General features: G+C 40.6%; 1 protein-coding gene across 4 annotated transcripts in view; it reads left to right on the forward strand.

Moving 5' to 3' along the window:
* Unc13b (unc-13 homolog B) overlaps positions 1–27,762 on the forward strand; it is a 188,739-nt gene that overhangs the window by 92,653 nt on the left and 68,324 nt on the right. For 3 of the 4 annotated variants that reach the window (XM_029476020.2, XM_029476021.2, XM_021159382.3), the window contains 2 exons: positions 11,680–11,994; positions 14,114–14,204. In XM_029476020.2, the coding sequence (XP_029331880.1) occupies positions 11,680–11,994; positions 14,114–14,204 (406 nt within the window). Of the gene's footprint in view, positions 1–1,629; positions 9,727–11,679; positions 11,995–14,113; positions 14,205–27,762 lie in introns of all 4 variants that reach the window. The other variant, XM_085839379.1, reaches the window with a different exon arrangement.

A 27,762-nucleotide genomic window follows, 5' to 3' on the forward strand; every position in this document is an offset into this window, starting at 1 on the left:
AAACCAGTGGAGCTCTGTGGGTTCAAAGCCAGCCTGTTCTACACATCAAGTGCCAGGACAGCAAGTGCTACATAGTCAGTCTCAGACTTTAAAAACACACGAAAAAGTGCGTGTGTGTGTGTGTGTGTGTGTGTGTGTGTGTGTGTGTTGATTTCTTTACTTGGCCATTTTAGAGAATGCAGAATAACAGGGATTTTATTTAATTTGATGTTTGACATTCGAGTCTTTCTGTGTTCACTATCATTTAGCTGAGTCTAAATTTAGTGTTGAAAGGATTCTCAACCAGGAAAGACTTTCAGTGGCTACACAACCACTGTGTCCTGCATTCCTATTACTTTTTTTCCTCTTTGTTTGCTTGCTTAGTGATTTGAGAAAAGTCTCACTGCATAGCCCTGGCTGTCCTGGAACTCACTATGTAGACCAAGCTGGCCTCAGACTCATAGAGATCCATCTGCCTCAGCCTCCTTTCTACTGGCATTAAAGGTACCACCAAGCCTGACTGTGTTCCTATTTCCTAAGTAAGTATCTGATACCTAAGAGAACATACTAAGCTGAAAACCTCCTAGTCTGTGGACCCCTTCTGTGTAGAAATAGAAAAAGTAGGCAGTTCCTGATGAATGAAGGGTCAACTGGCTTCTGTACTCACTGATTTAAACTGGACCTGGAGTTTGCAATAATCACCATGGGGAGGCATTGTCCTTTATGACCTCAGTTCTTTTGGATTCACAAGCAAAAAATTACAGTGCTTTAAATAATTTGCTCGTTTGGTAGTGTTATACTTCTGATAGCCAAAAATTATTTTTGGAATGCATGTTTTCTTTTTTTAAAGATACACATTTGGCTATAATCTTGTATATACAGCCTCAAATATAACATTCAGCAAGTTAACATTTAGATTTCTTTTTAGACTCAAACACATCAACAAATATAGGATTCTTGAAATCTTTTAATACTTCTTTTGGGTGTACTTATCTGTTCTAAACTTGGGCATTCTGAATTCAGTATGGATATTAATAAAACATGTATAAACTTTGTTTCTCAGAAAATAAAAGAAACTGAAAAAAAATTTACAATGATAAATGGTAACAAGTGAAACTTAAATTGATATTAAAGCTGTTGTTTTCCTGATGTAGAAATGCTCTGTACTGACACAAGATTGGTTGACACATGTGGATTTCCTTTTCATGTTTTTTCAGTTTGATTTTTAAAAAATCATATTGGAAATTTTAGTATTGTAAACCCATTGAACAGGTATTGAGTCTTATAACTCATTTTTTCCTTTTCTCTGTTTCTCCTTTTTTTTTTCTTCATTTTCTTTATTCCTCTAATTTTAACACCTTACATCAGACAAGACTGGCAGGCTAGGAATGACAAAATTAGGATTATTTCAGCTTTTTCTAATGCTAATTATGAAGAGCAAGAAAGTAAATATGAGATGAATGAGAGAACATCACAAGACTTTCTAGAAAATAGTAATATATATTTGAAGGAAGTAGGGGTCAAGGAAATGACAACCTTTTCAAAAACTGATGAGAACCACAGCCAACAAAACCAGCCAGAGTACAGTTTCAGAAAGATATCGCTCAAGAGCAAGCATGGCCATAAGTGTGAAGCACCTACACTTTCCAGATATCCTCAAAAATATAACACAATAGACAGGAGGAGAAAAAAATCCTTGCATAGCCATTCTGAAGATAATGAAAGATGGCATTATAATACTAAGAGTAATTCTAAATGTGCATTTCCTGATACTGAGAATTCTGCTCCTTACCACATTGAAAAGAAGAAACTAAACTATCCGATTTTGTGCCCTTACAAAAATGGATTTGTGAAGAGCAGCGCCTGGAGCCCAAACTTAGAAAGCTCTGATTATGGTCTGCCCTATTGTTTAAGGAACTATGGAAATGTATGTGGCTCTAACCACTCTGTCACTAATCTTACTCCACTGGATATTTCTGATGACTCGACCAGCAGTACTTCTGAAGAAATTTTAGGTTCCCCCATTTCTGATGAGCAGGAAAGTACGTCACCAACATGGACCTCATCCAATGTCAATCATATAGGAGACTTTTCTGAGGAATATTATGTAGCAAATTCAGCATTGCCATTACAAAGGATGAACTGTAATGTAAACACAGTTGGAGATTTGTCCAGATGCTCCATGGAAGATATGACCCCTTCCTTTGTTGAGGGACCCAAAGAGAAATATGTTGACACAATGGATGAGCTTCAGTGTTTGGTGGAAACAGTGTCAGAATATTTAGCAGAGAAGGAAGAAGAGATTAATAGATTTGGTTCTCTTTCAAAAACTAAAGAACCACGTGAACACAATACTGCTGTTGCTAATGCAGAACAGAAAACATCTGAGAATCAAACATCGCCTTTAACTGTTACTCAGAATGCCAACGCCAAGGCTATCTCTTTCCCTGAGGTGAATGGGGTAAAGTGCGCTGTTGGTTCTTTATTCAGTTCACTAACAGAAAAGGTAGGTTCAGGCACAAAGCATCTTACAACCTCTGTGGAAAAACTCGTTCATTTAGTTCCAGAGAAAAAAGAAACTCAGAACCAAACAGAGACAATTAGTTTGGGACCTAACCCCAGTGCAAACTCCATATTGGAGAAGGATCTTTCTGCACAGCCTTTATTATCCTGTCAAACAACTGATGATAAGGATGCTGTCAGACATGGCAGAACCTCTGAGAATGAGCACCTAGGTGATAAGACTAAAGGGGAGAGCTTTCAGGACAGCACAGAAACTATTAGAAAGGACTCTGCTCCACAAACTCAGAGTTCAATTGTGAAGTCTGTTTTCAGCATGCTGAATCCATTAAAGATATTTTCTGAGAAAGAGGAAACCAAAAGTGAAGAGCATAGCAAGGTATCGAGAAGGGAAAGCACTGTAGGGTGTGGTTCTGAGTCAAATCAAAGTGAGGACCTCCTGGACAACCAGAGTAGTCTTGCTGCTCCAAATAGAAGTAAAAGAGAAACTGCAGATCTCCAAATGCAAGAAAGGGAAGATTTGCCGTCCTTACAAGTGACTGAGGAGCCTTCAAACTTAGCTAGTAGTACCAGAAAGAAAGGTGGTATGGAGAGTCAGTTGGAAGGAAAACCTTGTGTAGAGCTTTCTCTATCAAAAGACCAACCACAACAAAGTGCCAACGATACTATGGGGCATTGTGGTGTAGCTGGCAGTACCCTTGCAAATCAAGAATCATCAAAAGCATTAGAGGAAGACAAAGTTACCAGTGATGAGGATTTCCTTGAGCCACTAAGAAAATCATTCAGTCAGTTCCTGTTTACTTCTCCTGAGAGCTGTAGAAAGGAGATGTCAGAATCTGTAACAATTCTTAAGCTGGAGGAAGATGGACAGGAAAGAGATGCCAAGAAAGATGGACATTCATTTTCATTTAGCAGAAAACTGCATATTCCGTTTTTCAATATTCTTAGCCATTCTGAAAAGCATCAGGATGTAAAAGAGAAAGGAAGCATTTTCCCTCTGTTTAAATTTCCTCTCACAGACAGTCAGAGCACTGTTAATAATCAGAGTTTTCACAGTTCAGTAGCAACCACTGATAAAGAGGTCCAACAAAATTGCCACATGGATGCCAGACTTAGTTCAGTAAAATCTAGTTCATTTCCAAATATTCATAATCATCTAGAGAAACTGGGTAGTACTGAGGAATTCAGTAAGAATGACCATATAAATTGTCCTGAAGATGTTAAACTTAATTCATTAAAATCTAGTTCAATTTCAAATATTCATAATGATCCAGAGAAACTTAACAGCATAGAGGAATTTAATAAGAGTGACCAGACACATTGTTCTGAAGATGAAAAACATAACACAATGAGGTCTGACTCAACCTCAAGTGTTAATAGTGATTTCGGGAAATGTGGGAGTCTGGCGGAATTGAACCCAAGCAGCCATGCAGCAGTAGAGCACTATGAAAAAGCTGATCCTGATGATGTGCTTAAAGAACAACACATTGCTGTAGCGCTCTCAGAAGAACGTGTAAATCTTACACAAGTGGCATTTCCCTTGATGTCAGACTCTTCATTGGGGCTTATTTCTGCCATTTCAAAATCCACATTGGTTAATGACATTAATGAAGACAAAGTTGAAAATGAAACTTCTGACAAAGGAACCCAAAGAGGCTTCCTTTCTGGCATTTTAAGCAAGTTTGCTTCTCTAGAAAACATGCCTAGTCAACAGGAATTCAACTTGAAAAGTGACAGTTCCCACCATAAGAATAATACCTCAAGCTCATTACTCTCTGGAATATTTAACTTGATATCAAGTAGCAGTGTGAATGATTATAATCCAGTTGAAGCAAAGTTGATATCTTTAGAGGATACAAAAAAATTGGATGGACGTAAGCATTTATCTACAGATGAAGTCCCTGCTGACTGGTGTGTGACTTCTGAGAACCTGAGGAGCCAGGTTGAAAACAATGTAGCTTCTAGCTTTATAAAAAACTCTTTGTCATTATCAAAAGAAACCATGCCATCATCTGATGGTTGGGATAATAATCATATTTGCCCTCCTACATGGAAAAACCAGGAGAGTGAAAGACATTGCCCTTCTGAGAACATACTCTGTTGTACTGAACAGGATCCCTTAGAGAAATCTTTGATTAAGAGGCCAACACCAAACCATATTCTTGAGATAAAACTACATGAAAGGTCAAACAAGTTAAGTTCACCAATACTAAATACTAACATTTTAAGTAAGTCAAACCATTATCAGGCCTTTGATGAGGACTGTTTAGAACGGGGTACTGATATAAAAGATTTCTCCAGAAACTCCAGAAGACTTCAGCCAGTTTATCATTTGTTGAATCAAAATACATTTCCATCAGCAGATGCTTTCTTGTGGCCTGACTCAGAAAATCCAGTAATAAATTTGTGCCAAAAAGATCAAAATGCAAATATATTTGAGTGGGGCATAAATCCAAACAGTGTCATTTCATGTGACTTACCATATGACTCACTCGACCAGTTAGCATTTAATGAAGGTTACTTAATAAGAGGTGATATGTGGGCAGCCGACTCATGTGGAAATTCTGGTTATCTTCCAGTTAATGAGACCAAGAATTCTCTAGAAGAATTGCCCATTGATTTAAGTTACTCTTCAGATTATGAGAAAATTATGTGCTCTCTTCTACAACAAGGATCATTAGGAATGGATGAAAACTTGATCTTTTCAAGTTTCGGTTATGAGTATCAGCAGTGGTTATCATATCTTGAAAATGGAGTTTGGTGGCCCTCGGAGGATGGGAATTATGGATATTATATGTTTCATGATGGTCAGTATATATACTCTTTCCTCACTGATTCTACTGGGCAGTATGTATATTTATTTATACCTGATTATTATCATGAATATTTGAACTATAATTTACAAACAGATGCTCTCCCAAGCATTGTGTTAGATGACAACACTATTTCTGCCCATAGTCTTCAAGTTCTTGACAAGGAAGATAATTTACTATGGTATGTTGAAGAAGAACCAATTGAAGACCCTCTTGACTTATCTGTAACTTTGCCAAGAAATGAGAGGTCATTGTATGTAAATCTAGAAACCGTTTCTCAAGTATTTGAGTCAAGTTTTGACCAAAGGGATAAGCCATTAGATTTTTCAGGCTATAATTCTCAAAAGTTTAAAAGAGATTTTAGATCTTTCATAGGGAGACCCTATTGTTCAGAAGATCTTGAGTGTATATTGGATCTTAGAAACAAGCCTGGAACTATGAGCAATCATTCCTTAAATGGAGGCACAATTATACAGAGAGAGATGAACTGGACTTTGCCTAAAAAGTCATCAGCTCACCTTTCCAGGTTCCATTTCCATCAGTCATCTTCTGAAGAACCTTCCTCTTTAATTCATCCCGAGAGTATGACTGAAAGTTTACAAAAAGAAGAAACTCCACTAGTGAACAAACTGACACCTGTGTTTTCTATTTTGGGCACCCTGATTAGAAGTAGTTTGAATTTTGACAAGAGTGAATCTGTAGATGGTTTGGTCATACAGAAAACAGATCAGCAATCAGAGTTATCTGAACCCATACATGATAGTCTTCAGTCATTAATCTTGAGTAAGCAATTATCATGCCACTCCATAAAGGAGGATGAAAGTCATCCTGAGGATTTGGAGAGGCAGATGGTATACAGTGTTCAGCAACCAGAGTTTACTGACAGTATAAAGCAAGAATTCTCTTTACATAAAAATGATCACATGGATAAAGGAAGTTTATTAAAAGCTGGTTTTCAAGTAAGCCAAACAACTCTTAAAGCTAAGACAGATGTAGAAGATGTTAAAATTATTACAGCAAAGTCCATTGTAGATCCTCTTGCACCACAGCTTAGTAAAGATGAACATAAGAATTGTGAACTTCTGCAAGACCAGTCTTCCAAAGAATCTGAGAAAACTTTGCTTACAAGTGCGCTGAGACTCTTTGGTTGGGAAGAAGGACCATCAGTAAGTACCGTAACAAGTGAGAAACCAGCATCTGGAATTCTGAACCTCTTTAAAACCCGGGTGAATAAGGAAGAATCACCAGACTTGGAAAAGATTGGTGATAAAGGTGGAGCGATTTCATCTCAGGAAAAGAAGGAATCTTCTGGTGTTGCAAATTTTTTTGGAACCCTTGGCGATTTCTTTAAAACCAATGTGTCTCCCACGCAGACAACTGAAAATAAGTCTGTTTCTTTAGTGACTGATGAGGATGAAGGAAGGTCAAGTCCTAACCCTTTACATCTAGTGCATCAGGATACAGGAAATTTTCCTCCATTACCAGTCCCCTCAAAAAAGAAGGTTAGAATTAGAAGTCTGACCAAACAGACCACTATTGATGACAGTGGGCTGAGAGAGCCATTAACCAGGGAGATGCAGAGTAATGGTTTGAATGAAAAAGAGGAACCTGTCAGAGACCACCAGGCAAAGCAATCAACAAGTCCACCTGTCTCAACAGGTCGTTCCAAAGAGTCTCCCAGAGACTCTTCAAAAGGAACTGGTGCCGTATCTACAGGAACAGAAGTTCCAAGAAATAATAAGTCTTTTGATGCTCTGAGTAGAAGAAATACAAGTGAACAAGATAATTTTCCTAACCAAGAATGGAAATTTCCAACTGCTACACCTGCAGCCCAGCAAGAATTGCCATCCAGGAGGAATATATTTTCTTTCTTAACTGGATCTGAAAAATCTGAGAACAAAGCCTCTGCAGCTCTCCCAAGGGCCAGATCTCAAGCAGAAGGGCTGTTCACTCTTCCTTCCTTTCTCTCCACAGCTAGCTTAAGCACCAAGAAGGATGCCTCTCGCAGCAGCTCTGCTTTCAGTTTGTTTAACTTGTCTTTTTTGGAGGAGAAGCAGCAGCCCTCTGAGGAGAAGCAAAGCCTCTCAGCTATTGCTCCAGTAACTGCCCAGCCTTGTAGGAGGCCAGTAGTTTCTGTAGACACAGGAGATGTTATGACAAAGGAAGATTCTACTGCTCATAAAGAAAGCATAGTCCACCCAGTAGTTTATGAAGAACAGATGGCTCCTGGTGTATCCACTAACAGCACCACTGAGCTTACTACCTCCCTTGTTGACAAGTTCCATATAGAGAAAACCCAGGAAAAAATGAGTTCCAGTAAAGGAGGAGCAGAAGGAGCAACTGCTTTTGATTTTCAGGTGAATCAGTTGCCAGCCAGTGTTGTTCCTCTTTTACCAGAACTTCAGGAACAAGCCCTGGGGGTAGCTCCTCAGGAAGAGGAGGCTTTCCACCAGGACACCTCCTCCAGGGACTTGGCAGCTGAGGCTTTTCCTCATGACAATGGTTTGAATGAGAAGCTCAATGATCTAGATGTTTGTACTGAACACCAAAAGGAAAGATTTACCAGCGGCTTATTGAACTTGCCTTTGGAACATGGCTGCTCTGACAGTCTTTCAACACAGATCCTGGATTTACCGTCTGCTTCTCCAGACCCAGGGCATACAGGGCTTCTACAGAACCAAGATGCAGATCAATTAGAAGACAGATCAGTATTAGGCTCCAAAGTAGAAATGATTTCAGGGTTTGTGACCAAAGTAAAATCCTTTTCTGGGTCCTTAATTGAACAGCCTAAGACTTTTTCTGGACTTTTTTCTACTCCTAAATCTCCAAAGAGAAATTCCTTTTTTTCCTTTTCCTCTGCTGCATCATCTCAGCCCCTCAAAAGTGAGCTGTTTGGAATTTTCAGAAGTCCCAAACCAGAAACAAATAAGCAAGAACCATCTGTGAGTACTTCATGCTTTCAGAGTGGTTCTTCCAGAGACCCTGTAGGATCAGTTCTTCCAAAAAGCTTGCCTGGAGAGGCTGCCTGTGCAGGACTCAATTCAGAGTCTGCTTTCAGTGCCTGTAGCATAACTGTGGTTGATGCAAAGTCAGAATCAGATCCATTGACAGATGACCCTAAACTCATACCTGAAATGGAGAAAAATATTCCCGAGAGTATTTCAGAACCCCCATGTTTTGAAGTACTTGCTACTACATCTTCTGTCTCAGAGGATGATATGGGACAAGGAATATTATCTTTGAGTGATGAAGGAGACATGGGGCTTTTGCAGGGCACAGACACAGAGGCCTCACTGGAAGCAGAGCACATTCTTCTTCCAACACAGCTACAGTCAGATCCTGCCTGTATTGCTGAAGAGCTTCCCCCTTCAAGCCAACCACTTCTTGAACTCGAGCCAGAGCCAGAGCCAGAGCCAGAGCCAGAGCCAGAGTCAGAGCCAGAGCCAGAGCCAGAGCCAGAGCCAGAGCCAGAGCCAGAGCTTCTGACGGCCAGCACAAATCAGGAGTTCTTTGGGCTTGTAACCACTTCTGTAGAAACTAGTACTTCACTGTTTGATGAGGCAGGAGCCAGTGAGAATACCACACTAGAAACACAAGGATATCATTCCTGTCCTTTGCAAGAGGAACCTGTGCTTTGTCCCAAAGAAAGTTCTAGTATACATCATGCCCCAAAAGATCCACCTGTAGCCCCCCAGCAAACAGAGCAGACAAGACCTCATTTTGAGATCCCAAATATGGCTAGTTGGCCAAAGCTTCACTTCCCATCCACTCCTGACCATGGGAAAACACTGAGTTCAATCTTTAACCCCTCTAGCTCCTCTGGTAACATGGCAGTAGAGACTGGCTTAATGTCAGGCTTTAAGAAGTTGTCTACTCTCTTTGAAGGAGCTAGTGAGGGGAAAGGAGTTATCCTAGGAAATGATCCAAAACTGGTTTTTGGAAAGAAACTGGATCTTTCTTTTCCATGGTCAAAAGAGAATAAAGGAGACCCAGAGCAGATGCCTGCAAAGCCATCTCCAGTTTTGGTTGTTAGTGATGATCAGGACCTTATCATCAGCAAGGCTAACAAAATTTCAGAGTCTTCTCAAGTACCTAGTGGTAGTCCTAAGTCAGCTAACATCTGTACTCAGCCCTCTGGGACCACAGAACAGTTGGTGGCCAAGCCAAGTGACTGTGCTCATGAGCTTTCAAAGTCTGGTGAAGTGGAAAGGCAGCTGGAAGTTTCAGCATCTGAAGAACACTGGGGTGAAGACAGCAACCTGTCTGGATCTGCCTGTCCTTCAGAGAAGCACAAGGAAGAACACTGTGCTCAGCCAGCAAAGCAAGAAGAGATGTCTGCTAGCACTGGCTCTGTTTTGAATGTGGGGCAGCTAGTCATTCCAGAGGATGTCAAGGAAACAGTGACCAACAAAAGGCCGGTTCTCCACTCAGGCATCATAAATGGTTTTCAGGAATTGACCATTTATGATGAAATTGATTAGTAGTAGATTGTCATAGCTTGCTTCAGTCCATCCCATGCCTTTCCTAGCATCTGAGCTTCATGTTAATTAGGGGCTAAATGACAAAAACAAAAGTATGGGTATTTTCACTCTCTCCCTTTTCTAATGTTGAGTAGAATTCATTTAGTGGACAAGGAGCATCTAGCTTGAAAAGAGTATTTACATAGGCTGGTTTGTTCAGGAGCAGGGAAGACAAGAGAAGGCAGCAAGTATTTAAGGGCTATCTATTCTAAGTATATAATCAGAATGCTTTCTTAGGTCTTAGACACTTGTAGTATAGTAGATGGGAATACTTGTAGTTTGCTGTGGTTTTCCAAGTCTTCTAAGATGTCTCCCCAGTGGCTGTGAGGCTGTAAAGTAAAATACAAATTGCAAAGAATGACGTAGGATCATCTGTATTCTATATCCTGTTCCACATGGATTTGTAAGACTTCTTCAAGGGTCTCTAATACAGACTCTCGCAGTGCTGTGGACTGAACAGCTATAACAAAGGATAAGCTGGGTTGCCATGATACTTTACTCAAAGCTGAAGGTCTTTTGCTGCTGCTCTTTCATCTGGAGCGCTGAACAAGGTCTATCTGTAGAGGTTGTTATTACTGCCCCTGATTATAGAAACTACACAGGATAGCTTAAAGATGCTACTTTGACCTCTGGCCCAAACATAGATCTACTTAGAATAGTGAAGAGAGAGAGAGAGACCACATGAGAGCTACTCAGACATTGACCTGATACATGTTCTGCTAAATGGACTGAAGAATCAGAAATCAGCCTGAAAATAGCACGTAATTTAGAATTATTTCTTCAGGTAACAACAACGCTCTCTCTTAATCTGTCCAAAGGTAAATATAAGACCTTAAGTTAAAGACTAGACTTTGGCCAAAACAAAACAAAACCAACTCTCTTTGCATAAAAGCTTTCCAGAAGGATACCTGCTATTAAGAAAATGAAAGGATTAATAGCTCACCACCAAGTCCTTCCAGCTTCATAAAACTGAATCCTTTAGAAGATGAGCTTCAGGATTCCAGGGGTACCTTGATACTATTATCACTCTGCCTTCCCTGCCACTATCACAGTTTCTCTCTGCTACAACTGCTAGCTCTCACAGCTGGGAACATTTCTTTCTGTGCACTGGCCTCACATCATATACAGAAATAACTTTCATCCTGATCCAGAGGAGTTGGACTTAATTCACTTTATGCATAACTGAACCTTGATCTGAGAGAAACTCAGCTACAATGGGTAGATATATCTTGGGGATATTTCCCATGCCTCCAAGGGTATCACTATTGCATTTGTGTTCCTGAAACCTGTGGAATTCCTCTGCAGAATTTCTTAATCCTGGTCTTCATCTAGTGACTTCCATACTTTACCCTGTAGACTGAAGGAACACGTCTTTCTGCTTTGCTAAGGCACAGGCACACACATTTGTAACTGTAGAGGAAGCAATACGGACTTCTCTTTAGTAAAGAATAGAAGGGTGAGGCTCATTTTCTTCACTATGTGGAATTTGGAAAACTTTAACCACAGCCACTGGAAAGTTTCTTTAGAAGAAACTGAGTGAAGAAGTTTATAAATATGCAAAAGGCCAGTCTCTTCATTGTTCTGACAGGAAGCAATTAGGTAAAATAGTTTCTGAAGTCAGGCCCGAGGTTCAGTGGTGACAGAGGCTTAGCATGTTGCCCTTTTCCCTTTTGTGGTTGACTAGACCAAGTTTTCTAGATTGAAATGTTTGTCCTCGCTTCCTAGGAACCTCCTGTGTATGATTATTCCTGTCCCATGCAATTATTAGTTCCCGGGTATGTCTGTATTTGTGTTCCTGTCCTTGGTTTGTGTTTATTTACTAATTTGCTTTCTTTTCACTCTCGCAGCCCTACCAGCAGTAGTAGGTATGGCTCCTCCTGTAATGTGAGTCAAGGAAGCTCTCTGCTGAGTGAGCTGGACCAGTATCATGAGCAAGACGATGATGGTCGGGAGAGGGACTCCATTCATTCTAGTCATAGCTATGGCAGCCTCTCCAAAGATGGCCACGCTGGTTTGGGAGAACAAGAGAAAGCCTTGGAAGTGACATGTGAATCAGAAAAAGAGAAAACCGGTGAATCCAAGGAGATGAAAGATGATGCTACAATCCACCCTCCTTCAGATCTGGTGCTGCATAAGGGCCATGTCCTAGGACCCCAGGAGAGGTAGGTGATGGCTAGCTCACACGCAACCTGTTGTATCTCTTATTGAATACAAACACTTTTCACTTATTTTCTTGCAGCTGCGAGGCAGGTACAGCAACAGTGGTTAAGTTGGTACATCCTCCTTTGATTTTTGTTTAATTTCCAAGATGTTTGAGGGACTTATGTTACTGAGGTACAGGCACACCAGGAGTTCTTGAACATGCAGTCTTGACCACACAGATGTCTCAGTCTGAAACTGTGCCTGAGCCCCGCAGGGTTTTTTTCAGTGGTTCCCTTTGCTTAGGGATCCTTTAATTTCTTTTGTGAACATTTATGTTTAGTTTTATTTTAACCTGTCTGAGGGAAATTAGAAGAGAATTAGCCAGACTTAATACAGCTGCTATACTGTACATGGCTTGACAGTATGTTTGGCATTTTTGTTTTATCCATAAGAAGAACATTTTATAATGTATCTTTTGGCCAAGTGTGGTGCACACCTGTAATTCATTACTCTGGAAGCTGAAGCAGAAGGGTCAGGAGCTTAAGACCAACCTGAGCTACACAGTGAGATCCTCTCTAAATATAGCATCAAAAAGAACTAAAAGTGGTTGTGTAATAAAGTTTAGTATAGCATTTGAGTGTTCTTCTATACCACTGAGCTAACCTGTGTAGAACAGCTGAGAGGTTGGGCATAGCAGTCCACTCAGCTATTGTTGACATTTTTAGGACAAATAATCATTATGGAAGACTACTGTTCATTTTAGGGCACTTGTTAGACTCTCTGGCCTACAGTAGATGGCACTAGCCATGACCAGGGGGACAACCAAAACTCTCCAGACATTGTCAGATATTCCTAAGCACAAACCCTGCCCTGTGCCCAGTTGAAAACCACTAGGGTGGAAGAATAAGAGCACAGCTTAGCTTTCCAACATCTAGATTTCATCACAGACCTCAGACCAAGACAGTGAGTGCCATGACTGGACGAATCATACAGCTTCCTGAAGTCACTTTCTCTTCTTTTCATGGTCTTCCGTTGTAGCTCAGGCTGGCTCCAGATTTGTAACTTAACCCCCTGATTGCTAAGATTGTAGGCATGTGCTACAGTGCCCACCTCCATAATGCCTAGCTCCATTCTTGTTTTTTAGTCATCTGTTGTAGTTCAGTTAATAGTTGAGAGGCCCAGGAGACTAAGGTGCAGACCAGGCCTCTTACGGGTTATGGTCCACCATCAGCTGCTTCTTTATGGATCTTGAACCTGACATTAATGTCGTCAGGGCTGAGCTTTTTCACAGAGGTGAAGTACTTCACATGAGTACTCGTTTATCTCCATTAGGCCAAAAGGTAGCCAAATTCTTAGCCAGAGTACCTTGGCTAAAAGTGTCCACAAATGTTTTGGAACAATTAGATGCCATCAGAGCCTGGCATAATTTTTGCATGTGCAGGCAGTAGACATTTGTCTGCTACCTTGACTATAAGCTATAAGGAGGAAGGAAAGTATTATCTGGTACTAACCACTATTCCAGCTGAAAATCTAGCCAATGGCCTACTGTAACGTGGAGTTTCTGCCTCTGAGGTACTTAGTTATATTTACTGTTCATTTCACACAGGCTGTCCCTGAGGCAGCTTAACGTACATAATGATGACAGGAAAGGGCTATCCTCCCCTAGTCAACCTTAGATGGAGTCTCAGCATTGGAAAGTCTTCCAAAACAGTGGAACAGGAAAGGGTTTACAGAACAAACTTTTTTCTTATTGAAGCTATGCAAATCCCAGGGGAGGCTGGTGGTCTCTAGCAGTGAGGGGTGCATGCTCACTTCACTCCATCTGTGACTTCTGCACTTGATGCTGACCCAGGCCCTGGCTGCTGCTGCTGCTTTTATCACCTCAGTGTCTGAGCTATCTCCTGTGGGCACATGAGAAAAGGAGAAGGAAGGGGGAGTGGAAAGATGTAAGGAGTTGTTATTTTAGACAGGAATTGTTTTCAAAATAATTGTTCAGAACTCCACTGTTTTGTGGCCTGAATCACTAGCCAAGTGTAGGCATGAGCACAGACTGTTTTATTTTAGACATGGCAGTCCTGCCTGGGCATTGTCACTTTGTTGTCTCTGCTGTTTACAAGAAATGCTCTTCTCTGTTTCAAGTCTTCCTGAGGAGAACGCATCGTCGCCATTTACCCAGGCCAGAGCTCACTGGTTCCGAGCCGTTACCAAGGTCCGACTCCAGCTGCAGGAGGTAGGAAATTTGTTCCAATAATGGTTGGGACAGTTTTTTTTCTTTGAAAAGTTTGGGAGACATATGGTGCTGAAGAAGCTGTCAGTAATTAGTCATCTTCTTGCAGTGTGCTTCTGGGAATGCATGGCAATTAAGCGAGGGCCTGAAGAGATGGGAGGTGGCCTTAGCTGCTTGATGAAAATCAAATAGGCCTAGTAGGTGGGAGCTTGAAGGTAGGGTTAAATGCTTATTTTCTCTACTACCATTTCTTTGGTGCAGTGTTAAGGTAGGGAACAAGGCCTCTTAGGTAATTCGTTGTATTCTTTATTGTCTAGTTTATAGGGCTGGAAATATGGTACAGACATTTTTATGGGAAAATTTGGCTCCTGCTTTAAGGCCCCAAACATGGACACATTAAGACCTGCCATGAGGGTACCAGAGAGATGGCTCAGTGGGCTCAGGTACTTTCTGTGCAAGCGGGAAGATCTGGGTTTGATTCTTAGCACCCATGTAAAAAGCTGGGCATGGCGGCATGCCCCTGGAGCCCCAGGACTGTGAAGGGAAGTAGAGACAGGAGGATGATGGGGGCTTGCTGGTCACCATTCCATTTTCAGACTTTGTGAAAAACCCTGTCTTAGAATTAGGCAGAGTGATAGAGGAGCAAGGTGCCTGACTTCCTTTGGCCTCCATGGACCTGCACACGCATGACACACACACAGAAACACACATGGGGGTGGGAGGGTAAGGGAGATGGAGAGAGGGGGACAGAGAAGGAGAGAGAAAGAGGGAAAATGTAAGAATAGATGATGAAGTTCCACAAGCAACTTGGGAGGAATAGGTTTGTTTCCCTTGCGGTTTATAGTATTTTCTAAAGACAGGGCAGGAACCTACGGCAGGACCCCAGGCAGAAGCTATGGAGGAATGCTGCTGACTGGCCTGCTCCCCATGCCTTGGTCAGCTACCCTCCTCATGCAGCCCAGAAGCACCGGCCTATGGGTAGCGTTGCTCCTAGTGAGCTGGGCCTTCCAATGGCTATCATTAACCAAAAAAACACCCTGTGGACAGTGTGATAGAGGCATTTCCCCAGTTGAGGTGTCTCCTTCCAGATAAATTTGTTTTCGTCAAATTGACATAAAACTCATCAAAACAAAAAATAATTTATTTTCCCTTTTAGTGTTAAAAGTTTCCCTTAGCAAAATGTGTCCTTGTCTGCATCTGAAGACAGGCAGTCTTTAGGCAGAAGGGTTGTTTTTAAATGATGGCGGTAGCAGTCACTAGTGTAAAACTTGGCAGATATTAAAAACTCAGGCATGCTCACATGTGTACATGCACCCTTTAAAGACTAGTCTGAAACCCAAGGAAAGTTTTTGTACAGTCCTATAACTCTGTACCCTTCATCAGCTGCTGCCTCTCTCCCCCTTTCACATCTGTCTCGTTGTCTCCCTCTATTGTGACCACTCTCTTTAAGAATCAGTTGGGTTGTAGACAAGAGAGTCTGCCACTCCTAAATATCTGTGTCCTCCCCTAAAAATAAGGCCACTCCTCTAAGCAACCTTAATCACACTATCAAGAAAACACCAGTAATAGCTCTCGTATTAGGATGTCATGCAAATTTGCCAGCTGCTCCCTACAAGGCTCTTTCTCTTCTGATCCAGAATCTAATGGCTGCCTTAATTGGAGTCTCTTATGTCTCCTTCAGTCTGGAGCAGTTCTTAGTCTTTGCTATCCTCACAGTTTCAGATGATGAAAGCTTTCCTTTTGTAGCACGTACCCACTCTGTGTCCTTATGTTAGGTTCAGGCCACACTCAATTGATAGGAATTACAAAAGAAGTACCTGTCTCGGGAAGTACGAACCTGTCCTGCCATAGTTGACAGTGGCCTTCATATTTGGTTTAGTTGTGTCAGCCAGGTCGCTCCGCTGTCAGCCCTTTCTTTTGTAGTGAGAGCCCCTGAGACTTGATACGTGTTCCTCTTCAGATCTGTACCTACAAGTGGTGATGTGTGTCTGGAGCTACCACTTGTGGTGGTAAATTGCAGATGCTAACTTTGTTCCCGTTGTCCTTTCCACAGTGCAGTGTGTGTTCCAGTATAAGAAAAGTCTCCTTTTCACCTGTTAATGTAATCCAGTAAGACTCATAGGCCCGTCGGTGCACCAGTTTTAATATACTATTATTATCATTTATCTTGATAAATTATTCTGATTAATCTTCACACACACACACACACAGAACTTTGTGGATTGTTTTTAAGTCAGTGTCTCACTATTGTAGCCTTTGCTAGCTTGGAGTTCCCTATGTACTCAGACTTTCAATCTTTCTGTTTAAGCCCTTGGAGAATACTGGGATTATGTAATGTGCTATTACAGCCAGCTTGCAAAATATAAATTTAAATTTTTAAAAAATTGGGTTCCTGGAATCAAGTTCTTATTCCAGGGGCCAGACTGGTTACACCCTCTTCCTCTATCACCCTTCTGTGTGTTGTGATTGCGAGTATATTAACAATGTCTGTCTTAAAAATGTTTTTTTTTCTCTAATACAAAGGATAATATTTTATTTATGGACTGAAGAAAACAATCACCAAGTTACAAAATAAGGCGAAAGGCAATGGCCATGTTACACAAATTTGAATGGACCCATTCATTGTTGTACTGTGCACAGTTTCCACAGTGAATCCAGTGAATCTATAGAATAAAGGCAATTCTTTAAGTTGTTGTCTTTTCTTTTTTTTTTTTTTAATTTCTTTTAAAATTTTTTTATTAGGTATTTTCCTCATTTACATTTCCAATGCTATCCCAAAAGTCCCCCACATGCTTCCCCACCAACCCACTCCCACTTCTTGGCCCTGGCGTTCCCCTGTACTGAGGCATATAAAGTTTGCACAACCAATGGGCCTCTCTTTCCATTGATGGCCGACTAGGCCATCTTCTGCTACATATGCAGCTAGAGACACGAGCTCTGGGGGTACTGGTTAGTTCATATTGTTGTTCCACCTATAGGGTTGCAGATCCCTTTAGCTCCTTGGGTACTTTCTCTAGCTCCTCCATTGGGGGCCCTGTGATCCATCCAATAGCTGACTGTGAGTATCCACTTCTGTGTTTGCTAGGCCCTGGCATAGTATCACAAGAGACAACTATATGAGGGTCCTTTCAGCAAAATCTTGCTGGCATATGCAATAGTGTCTGCGTTTGGTGGCTGATTATGGGATGGACCCCTGGGTGTGGCAGTCTCTGGATGGTCCATCCTTTTGTCTTAGCTCCAAACTTTGTCTCTGTAACTCCTTCCATTGCAATGGTGTCAGTGTTTGGAGGCTGATTATGGGATGGATCTCTGGATATGGCAGTCTCTAGATGGTCCATCCTTTTGTCTCAGCTCCAAACTTTGTCTCTGTAACTCCTTCCATGGGTGTTTTATTCCCAATTCTAAGAAGGGGCAAAGTGTCCACACTTAGGTCTTTGTTCTTCTTGAGTTTCATGTGTTTTGCAGATTGTATCTTATATCTTGGATATTCTAAGTTTCTGGGCTAATATCCACTTATCAGTGAGTACATATCAAAAATGTTTTTTAATCATTAATATTAATATTCTTAGATGTCAGCTGATAATTTGTTATGCTTTTCACATTTTCATTTACATGCTGTAATATGTTAATATAATTGTATGTATCTATAATCTAAAATGAATAACATGTCCAGGAAATCAAACACTGGGAGTCTATCAATCTGGACCGTCTGACCAGAGGAAAGCAAACATTTAAACTGACATCTGTAGAGTCAGTACTAACTTTTTATTTGAGTGTTTTTAAAGTGAAAGTCTTGGAAATCTACTATAAAGTACAATCATCTCCCTGTAAAAGGGAAACTCAGTGACAATAAGAAGAATGTGTTGGTCAGAGTACAATTGGTTATAACTTTAAAGAGATGATTGATCAAAATATGCCCCCCCAATAAAACCAATTAAAAATCATCCAAAAAGTGAAACTTGCAGTTGTCTGGAGAAAGGGTATGGTTTATCCTGAATTAAGGGCAATCACCATTTAATTGAACAGGAAACCATAGTGTAGTGTCCTTAACACAGAGAGACGGCTGGCCAAAAGGAGAAGATGAACCAGAGCTTAAAGGTGTCAGTTTATGCTCAGGATGAGCTCTGTTGACAGAGCAGTTGAGATTGTAAGACAGAATGCATGCAGAACCAAGAGTTTTCCCCCTAAATTACCAAAGTTCAGCCTATGTCGTCCCTTTACCCTCTGCTGAAGACACTTAATTTTTGCTAGTTTGTTATTTATCATGGGTGGCTCTTTATGTAGCATAAAATCAAATATAGATCTACATTCTACTTTCTCTTTCATATAAAAGGTGGTATAGTGTTTGCCACTCTAAAGGCAATGTGAGCCTTGTGTATGTGGTGGAATGAAGTGCACTGAGTCTGAGGCGAAGCCAGCTTCATTCAGAGCTTCAGGCAATTTGTACTCTGAGGGTTAAAAAGAATGAGTAAAGCTCTCATGAGTTCAAGCTGAATACAATCACAAGGACAAGCTGCACATGGCAAAACCATGTTTTTTTATAGAGGAATGTCAATAGCAACAGCCGAAAGAAAACATACTCCCTCCCTCCCTACCCGGGAGGATCACAATAGCACACTTCAAGAACAGTTCTGTGTTTTTAAAGAAACTGAGGTCACAAGACTCTTGTTTTCTTGGACTTTTCTGGCAAGCACTCAAATTTCCCCTTGCACGATTCCATTCTTAGACTGTGTTCCAACAGAATAGTATATACACAAGACCAACCTTTGCGTCTCTGCTTGAAGATCCTCGTACTTATTAGCTCTAAGAGATTTGTTACAGATACATAATATTCCCCTGTGTGACAGCACTGCACATGTTAGTGCTCTTGCTGTTTCCTTTGAGTAAGAAGCCATGCTAGAAATGAGAACTCTTTTATGCTGGCCATTTCATATGCATGTGTGCACTTCTGTAATTTCAATATACATTACCATATTGTTACTCTTCAGTAACTTATGTGAATGACAAAGGTCTGCTTTAAGATGTCTTCTGTAATCTGGGTTGATGGAACAGCCAGCAGTGGGAACATTGCCAGTCACATGGTAAAGAGAAAGCAAAGATGAGGATTAAATGAGCCAGTAGCAAATGGCTGTGCAGATCTGCCTTCACTCACACATGCCACTCACACTTATATTTGCTGCCCCAGAAGCCCTCAGCCATCCTCCCTGACTGAGGGAGCAGCATGAGGATGTAAGTAAGTGGCTTTTGATGACCATACAAAAGGGTCTGTGCCTTCCATAGGGCATGCTGGCTGCTAAGTCCCTGCAAAGTCCCCGCTAGGAATGCTAGGAGGTGCTTTTCTTTCCTAACCCACCAATAAATATGGTGATTTGTCAATGTTTTGGCAGCTACAGTGTACTTACATATAATAAATAAATAAATCTTAAAAAAAAAACAGCAGTTCCTTAACAAAAAGAAGTTTGAGAAGCATTAGTTGATACTTGTAAAACATAAAATATTTTATTTTCTCAAAATTCTCAGAGACTTTGCACTTGGTGTTTCTTGTACCTGGAATTTTCTCTGAATTCCTCTAGCTAGCTTTCAACCGTGAGTTTTAAGATGCAGCCAGATGTGAGGTGTTGGGAGAAAGTCTCCATACTGTGTGTGAGAACCTGTTTAGAGTTGGCACTCACCATGACATTATGGGGTTATTATTTGCTGTTATGCCTTCCTTAAAAAAAGAGAGAAAAGCACCCCTGGGTCAGTTCCTGGACCATCAGGGCTATGTATGTGTGATGCTGCCTTCTATAGAATGTCTAGCAAATCACTTGTGGTTATTTCACTCGCTAGAAATGCCTTTTTTTTCCACAGATGCCTTCATGTATAAATTACATTTCTGTTGTGATAAGATACTATAACCAAAGGCAATTTAAGGAAGAGTTTATTTTGCCTATGTTTTGGTGCCAAAGGGCTAGATAGCAGTTGAGGAAGGCATGATGGTGGGAGCAGGAAGCTGACAGCCATGTCTTGGGCACACAGGAAACAGAGAGCATGCTGGCATAGGGGAGAGGCTAAAAACTCACAAAGCCCTCCGCCAGTGATGCACTTCTTCCAGCAAAGCTCCCCTCCTAAAAGTTCTATGATGTCCTCCAAACAGCACCACCAGTCGGGAGCCTGTGGATGGGGCAGTCTCATTCAGACCATCACAGTGTGCGTCTATTTCATCCTATTTTCCAAGTTCCAGCCCTTAAAGTTAGTAACAACAAATATTAACCGTTCACATTTACTGAGCTTTCTTTTGTGATCCATATTTAAATGTATTTAAGTTTACTGATTTATTACAGTATTATATATAAGATTATGATATGAGTAGGTTTTTTTTTTCTCAGTTTTTGTAAGCTTTATTCTGGGTTAGTAATTTTGACTGTTCCTTATCTACTTTGTCATGAATAAGGTTTTAGTAATATTGTCCTAGAAATCTGTTTTTGTTATTGTTTTTTGTTGTTTTGTCTCTTGAGACAAGGCTTCTCTGTGTAGCTTTGGCTGTCCTGGATCTCATTCTATAGACCAGGCTGGTCTTGAATTCAGAGATCTGCCTACCTCTGCTTCCCAAGTGCTGGGATTAAAGGCGTGCACTAATACCACCTACCCAGATTTTGTTTGGGGGGGGGGAGAGGATAAAGATTTATTTTCATTTCTGTTTATTTTTAAACTTATCTTTATTTTCTTCAAATAAAATGCTGAACTAGGACTATTTCTTTGTTGAAGAATTTGTGCTTTGAGTGCCTGAATGTGCTAGATTGACTTTGAATATTAACATTTTTTGCCAGTTTGACCAAAGAATGGTATCTGACTTTTAAAATTTACATTTCTCTGTTGTTTGTGATCTCATATGTTTGAGTAGTTAATACTGAGCTGTTATGGCATTAAACAAATTTGGGGGTACTACCATAGAAAGCCAGCTGTACTTCCTCCATTCCTATAAAATTGTCAGAGACTTAAGGACTTGATTATTAAGGGTCATGCTTGTGTCCTTTGATTACCTGGACATCTGAACTTAATAAGTGTGATGACATTGCTGATGCTGACGAAGCAGCACTGTTGGCCGTGTGGGTGGATGGTAAGGATCTGTACCTTATTTGGTTTTATTGCAGAAGAATCTGGAGGAGGAGGTGAGACTTTTCGCTCTAGAAACAGAGACTGCGGTGGCAGCAAGTGGGTGGGTGTTCCAGGTGGAAGGGACAGTACAGGAGAAGACATGCAGACAGGCCATGCTGAGGAAGGCAAGCCTTGGGAATCAGGGACAGGAGTGAACAGATAGATCAGAAGGCCCACACTTAACTGGAGCTGTCAGAGGAGATGGAAGACTGCAGCAGGCTAGCCTAAGTCACCAGGTCAGGCACTAAAACAAAAGAACAAATTGGTTGTCTCCTGCAAGGTTCTCTTTCCACTTGTGACTTCCTTCCAAACTTCAAATGTCGAAGCTTCCTTCTTATCTCATAATTGAAGTTCTAGAAAGGTTGTCCCATGAGGAGACAGTGATGAGCCTCAAAGATAAGCAGGCCCTTGGGACCTTACCTTTTAGGCTTAGTAGCAGTAGGAAAACACATTGTGTAATCTGATACTTCAGGATTCGCTGATTATGGCTGCCCATCTTAACTTCCATTATCTCAATCTTGGCCCTTTGATGAAGATTACTAGTTTCTTTTCTGTTTCAGATCACTGAAAGATAACAGTGATTAAGCCTTCCTCTGTCCAATACTGGTATCACTTAAAAATCATTAACCAGGGCTGGAGAGATGGCTCAGTGGTGAGAGCACTGACTGCTCTTTCAGAGGACCTGAATTGATTCCTAACATCCATGTGGCAGCTCATTGTTGTAATTTTAGTCCAAGGGGATCTGATGTCCTCTGTGGTCTTCTGGAGCACCACATATACATTGTGTGTGTGTGTGTGTGTGTTTGTGTGTGTGTGTATGTAGATCAGGCTGGCCTTGAACTCATAGAGATCTACCTACCTCTGCCTCACAAGTGCTGCGATTAAAGGCAAGTGCTATCATGCATGTGCTCCATCTTATTTAAAACAATTATATTGTGTGTGCATGTGTGTGTTCATGGATGTGTGCATGACAGTATGTGGCATGCATGTAGAGATGAGAGAACATGTGGAGTCCTTTCATCACATGGGTTTTGGAGAGTAAGCTCAGATCTGATGGCATAGTACCTTTACCTACTGATCTATCATACAGGCCCCCCTCACTTTATATTTTGCATCACTATTGCTTACTGAATCTAGAGTTCATTGCTTTTGTTAGACTGTATGCCTCCTGAGCCCTAAAGATCCAGTTATCTCTTCCCCACAACATTGAAGTTACTGCTGTGCACATCCATGTGTGGCTTTGAAGTGTGTGCCAGGGGTCAGAACTCCTTTCTTCATGCGTATGCAACAAGTACTTTTGTCCACTGAGTCTCCAACCCAATGCTTTGTAAGGCAGTGCCTTATCCAGGGCCACCCAACTATTAACTAACCACACACCTGCGATTTCAGTTCATATCTGTTTCAACATGGAAGCCTGCCTGGTTTTAAAGTACCATTTTCCAGAGTATGTCGCACACCATCGTGGTCTAGAGTTGTTAATAGGTGTCAGGTGACAAAGGCTCTGTGGCCAGAGAAGCCTTGGGAAATGCTGAGTTCATTGGAATGAGACAGCACCAGATTGCAGAGTTTGGGCTCACTTAGTCCTAGGATCCTTTAAAAGGAGACCCTCACAACGTACAGCAATTTTGTTCCTTTATGATCCTTTAAAAGGAGACTCTCACAACGTACAGCAGTTTTGTTCCTTTATGATCCTTTAAAAGGAGACTCTCACAACGTACAGCAATTTTGTTCACATGTTTTTTTCAGAAGCGTTGAATTTGACTTGTTTTTCAAGGAGATTTCATTAACATTTCATCTGCCAAGGTCATCAGTGAGCTCCTAGCTACGTACTCTGGAAAACTCCTTTCCTGCCTTAATCGTATTGGACCCCTGGCTGCTACATTTGACACTATCAGTGTACTTTGCTCTCTGACTTCTAAGAACCATCTCCAGCTCTTGGCTCAGCTCTCACTTCAGTCCACCTTCTTTGGTCCCTCTTCACACATCTTAAATGCTAGTCTTTCTGGGAGTTTCCCCTCTAGCTTTTCTTTTTAATTTATATATAAAAGTATACATTCTTCCTGTGAAGCCTCATTGATAAGACAACAACCATACATATCTTCTTACTTCTCTGTCTTGATAGCCCAGTTCTCTCTCCTGAACACGCCATATTTCCACCTACTTCTTAGACAGTCACTTGCCACATAGGCACTCTAGAGTCAGTACCTCCTAACAGAAGATGTCACCTCTTTCTCAACAACATGTCTCTTGTTGTTTTTGATTCCCATGCCACCCAAATCAGTTCTGAACCCATAAGGCGAGGCTGGGCTTTTGAGAAGTGAGAGAAAGCAAAGCTTTTCTTCCTATGAGCAGAAGAATTAGAAGCAGGAATTTCACTTATTCCCAAAGCAACAGAGGTGCAGCTGCAGTGTACATTGGGCTGTATAAGCTCTGTGCAGCAGCAACATCAGAGCCAGTGGTTTTATCCAAGGTGTGAAAGTTTTCCCCAGTAGGGACTGTTTAAATGCGTTTGATGCAGTTAATGAAAGAGTATGGAGTAGGAAGGGTAGTTTTCCTGAAATCTGGGCAGTTGTATTGTGAAGAATAAAGTTGTTTTTCCTATCTAAAGAAGTCACTAAAAAGAGACCCTAATTTTATTTTTCCACAATCACTTTGATTAAACAATTTAAACACATACATACACAGACAAAGGCATAGATACACACACACACACACACCACAAAGAGTTGAGGTAATAGAAGTTAGGATTGGCAGCCATGAATGGAGAACATCCTGGAGTATCAGATTATATAAAATGTATTTTCCCAGCCAGGCATGGTGGTTCTCATTTTTAGTCTCAGTACTCAGGAGGCAGAGGCTAGCCTGGTCTACAAAGTGAGTTCCAGAAAAGCCAGGGATATACAGAGAATCCCTGTCAAAGGAAAAAAAAAAGTGTTTTCCTAGTGCTACTTATGTGATAGGTTCCTCCAATCCAAGCAGATATGAGGCCTTCTTTTGTCTTCTGTGGGAACCGTACACATGTGGTGCACACACATGCAGTTAGGACAAAACCCATACATGTAAAATTTTAAAAAATGCTTTACAGAGTAGAAATAGGGCCTAGGGTGTAGCTCAGCAATAGAGCACTTGCCTAGTATATGCAGGGTACTGAGTTCAATTCCCAGCACCACATATGGATGCTGAATAAAGATATACTGATAAAAAGAAGGAAAATAAGAAAGATATCACACAGGCTGATATTTAAAAGTAATTCCCATTAAACAAAGAGTAGAAGTAATCTGTGGCGTCTTGTATCTGTATTGTGATTAGTCTGGGAGGAGAGAATTGGCAATAATTAGATGTGAGTACAAGAAACCTTTGGGATTTTGTGGATACTATTTCTTAATCTGAATTTTATTATGCTGAGGCAAACATGTACTTTTAGCTTATATATTTTTATATGTATGTAACAGTTTAGTAAAAAGTCTTTTAATAAGCTAAGTGAAAAATAGCATTGAGATACAAAATAGAGAGTATGTCTACCTTCATATTCTGATGTCTAGCACCCAGAAAACTAATAGATAGCAGTAGATCAATGAGTAAAATTTTTCCTCAAAATCTTCTATTTATTTATTTATTTTGCATCAGGAGTTATGTTTCAGTGTCAACTTTATAGCACTTTATAGCAACTTTATGGCACTTATGACCACCATGACTTGGTTCATCATACTTTTTTAGCCATGAGGATGGAATAGCTTAGGCCTTGGTATCAGCCAGATCCATAGTTTAAAAGATGACTTCTTATTTATGACTTCTTGCCCGTTCTTTTGACTTTGACTTGGGCAAGTCACTCAGCCTTTTAGATACTGTTTTCGTCCCCATGAATGAGTATTATTCCCACCAACTGCATGTGGAATAGAACCTAGAATATTTATAGAACGTTTTTGGAGGGGTTGAAACAGGTTTCTTTGTGTAGCCCTGGGTGTCCTAGACCTCATTGTATAGGCCAGGCTGGTTTCAGAGGTAAAGCTCTGCATCAGCACATCCAGCAGAATCTAGCGTGTTATTCACACCAAACACCAAATACTTGTTAGTTTCATTTTTTTTAACATCATAGCTTTTTTTCTTCTATTAATCCCATTTTTCTGCCTTTAATGCCCATTTTTCCTATTTCCCATATTCAAATAATGCCCATTTCCTATTTCCCATATTCAAATAAAGCCATTCTCACATAGCACCTCCTTCATGACACCTTCCCTGATTTCCACCTCACCTAGGCAATTCTAAGAAATATTTCCCCCTTAAATTTATTTACATTTTAACTGCCTCTTATGTTACATTTTATTCTTCCAATGTTTGGAGTTGCTAAAGGCTGCCCCTTCACTGAAGATCCAAAGAGTATCCACGTTCTAAGCAGGCTATGGTGAGGAGCAGAGCCCATTCAGTTCAATAAACTGGTGCATGAAAAGGCAGGAAGAAAAACTGTGTTGAGCCTTTGACATTCATTTTTGTACTTCTTTTGCACTGAGAAAAGTTCAGATGTCTAGACAGGCATGTGGACTGAGGATGTCAAGTTGTAGACTGTTTGACCCAGCTTTTGAATTGGTCTTCTGTTAAAAAGGTTGTTACAAAAATACCCATTTTGTGGCATTCACAAAGTGATGTTCTATGGGATACATAGAGTGAATGCATAGGTCACCATGGAGAGCAGAGCCTCACATGTTATAAGCTTTCAGTAAACATCTGTTATTGACATGGTCCTTTCTGTAACAAGAGAAGCGAAAATGATATATTTAACAAAAGTCTCTATTAACATAACATTTCTTTTACCATAGTCCTCATTGTATACATTAAATCTCTAGACCTGTTCATCTTATATATGTGTGATTTTATCTTACTTTTGTAACTTTTTATTACATTTTAAATGTTTTTTTAGTATGTGTGGGCACTCATGTGCATGTGTGTAGGTCAGAACAATTTACATAAGTTATGTTCTGTCACGTAGGTCCTGAAGATCAAATTCATGTTACTAGGCTTGGCAGCAAGTGTCTTTACCCACTGGGTGGTCTCACCAGCCATATCTGCTATTTTATATTCTTTTACCTATATCTCTTCATTTTCTCTACCCCATTGCCATTTTCTCAAATCTCTATTTTTGTATGTTGCTGTATATTTCTTTTAGCTGTCTCTTCTGTTTTCCTTTATGTTCAGGTTTGAAATTATTTTTGGAGATAATAATATAATTGAATTATTAACCACCACCCCCCAACTCACCCTCCAGACTCTTTCCTATATCCCAGTCTTGCTTTCTTTCAAATAATGGTCTCTTTTCTCATTAATTGTTGGTGTGTGTGTGTATGTGTGTGTGTGTTTCTAAATACATAAACATAACCTACTTAGTCTATATACTGTTACTTGTGTATATATGTTTCAGGCCTGACCATTTGGTATTAGGTAACCAATTAGTGTGCCCTTCCCTGAGGAAGAATGTTTCCTCCTGCTCTCAGCAGTCCTTACTTTCTTTTCTTTCTTTTTTTTTTTTTTTTTTTTTTTTTTTTTTTTTTTTTTTTTTTTTTTTTTTTTGGTTTTTCGAGACAGGGTTTCTCTGTGTAGCCCTGGCTGTCCTGGAACTCACTCTGTAGACCAGGCTGGCCTCGAACTCAGAAATCTGCCTGCCTCTGCCTCCCGAGTGCTGGGATTAAAAGTGTGTGCCACTATGCCCAGCTCAGTCCTTACTTTCATGTAGTTTTTGTGTAGGGTTGAAGCCTGGTTCCCCCAGTCCCCTTAAAGGTAGCATGTTTATGGTTGTTGCCCCTGTCCAGCGCCTGTTTAGATGGTTGGTTGTGTTGGTGTCAGGTGTAGCTCTGCCATCATAGGAGACACAGTCTCACAGCAAACTCCCTGTTGCTCTGGCTTTTTACCATCTTTCCACCCCTTCTGCTATGATCCCCGATCTTTAGGTGTGGGAGTTGTACTATAGATGTTGGGACTGGATTCTACAACTCTGCATTTTGATTGGTTGTGGTTTTTTGTAACAGTCTCTGTTTCCAAAGAGATGTGTATTTAAGTCTTAAAATTCTTTTATCACATTATGTATGTGTTTGTGTGCATGCATATTACACACACATACACACACACACTATAATTTTCTTTGTTCATCCTTTAGTAGATACAAGTCCCCTAGCTTATCTAGGTAAGAAGTCAGTCAGGACCATAAGTAAATTTTTGCAAAAGTAACACTTGCAGTAGAAAATAATTATCCTTGGGCTATAAAGTAGAGAATAAGCCTGTTGAGTTGGATGGTCAGAAAAGTCTCCAAAGGAATTCCTAAATAATACTAAGTTAGTAGTTATTTTTAAGTATCAGAAAATTAAAATAAGATGAGCTAGAAAGATGAAATCAATTAATATGCATCTCATTTGTATATTTGTCATCAAGGAGATCA

This window comes from Mus caroli, unplaced genomic scaffold (assembly GCF_978045245.1).
Source record: "Mus caroli unplaced genomic scaffold, Mus_caroli_1 scaffold_6, whole genome shotgun sequence".
NCBI classification, from domain to species: domain Eukaryota; kingdom Metazoa; phylum Chordata; class Mammalia; order Rodentia; family Muridae; genus Mus; species Mus caroli.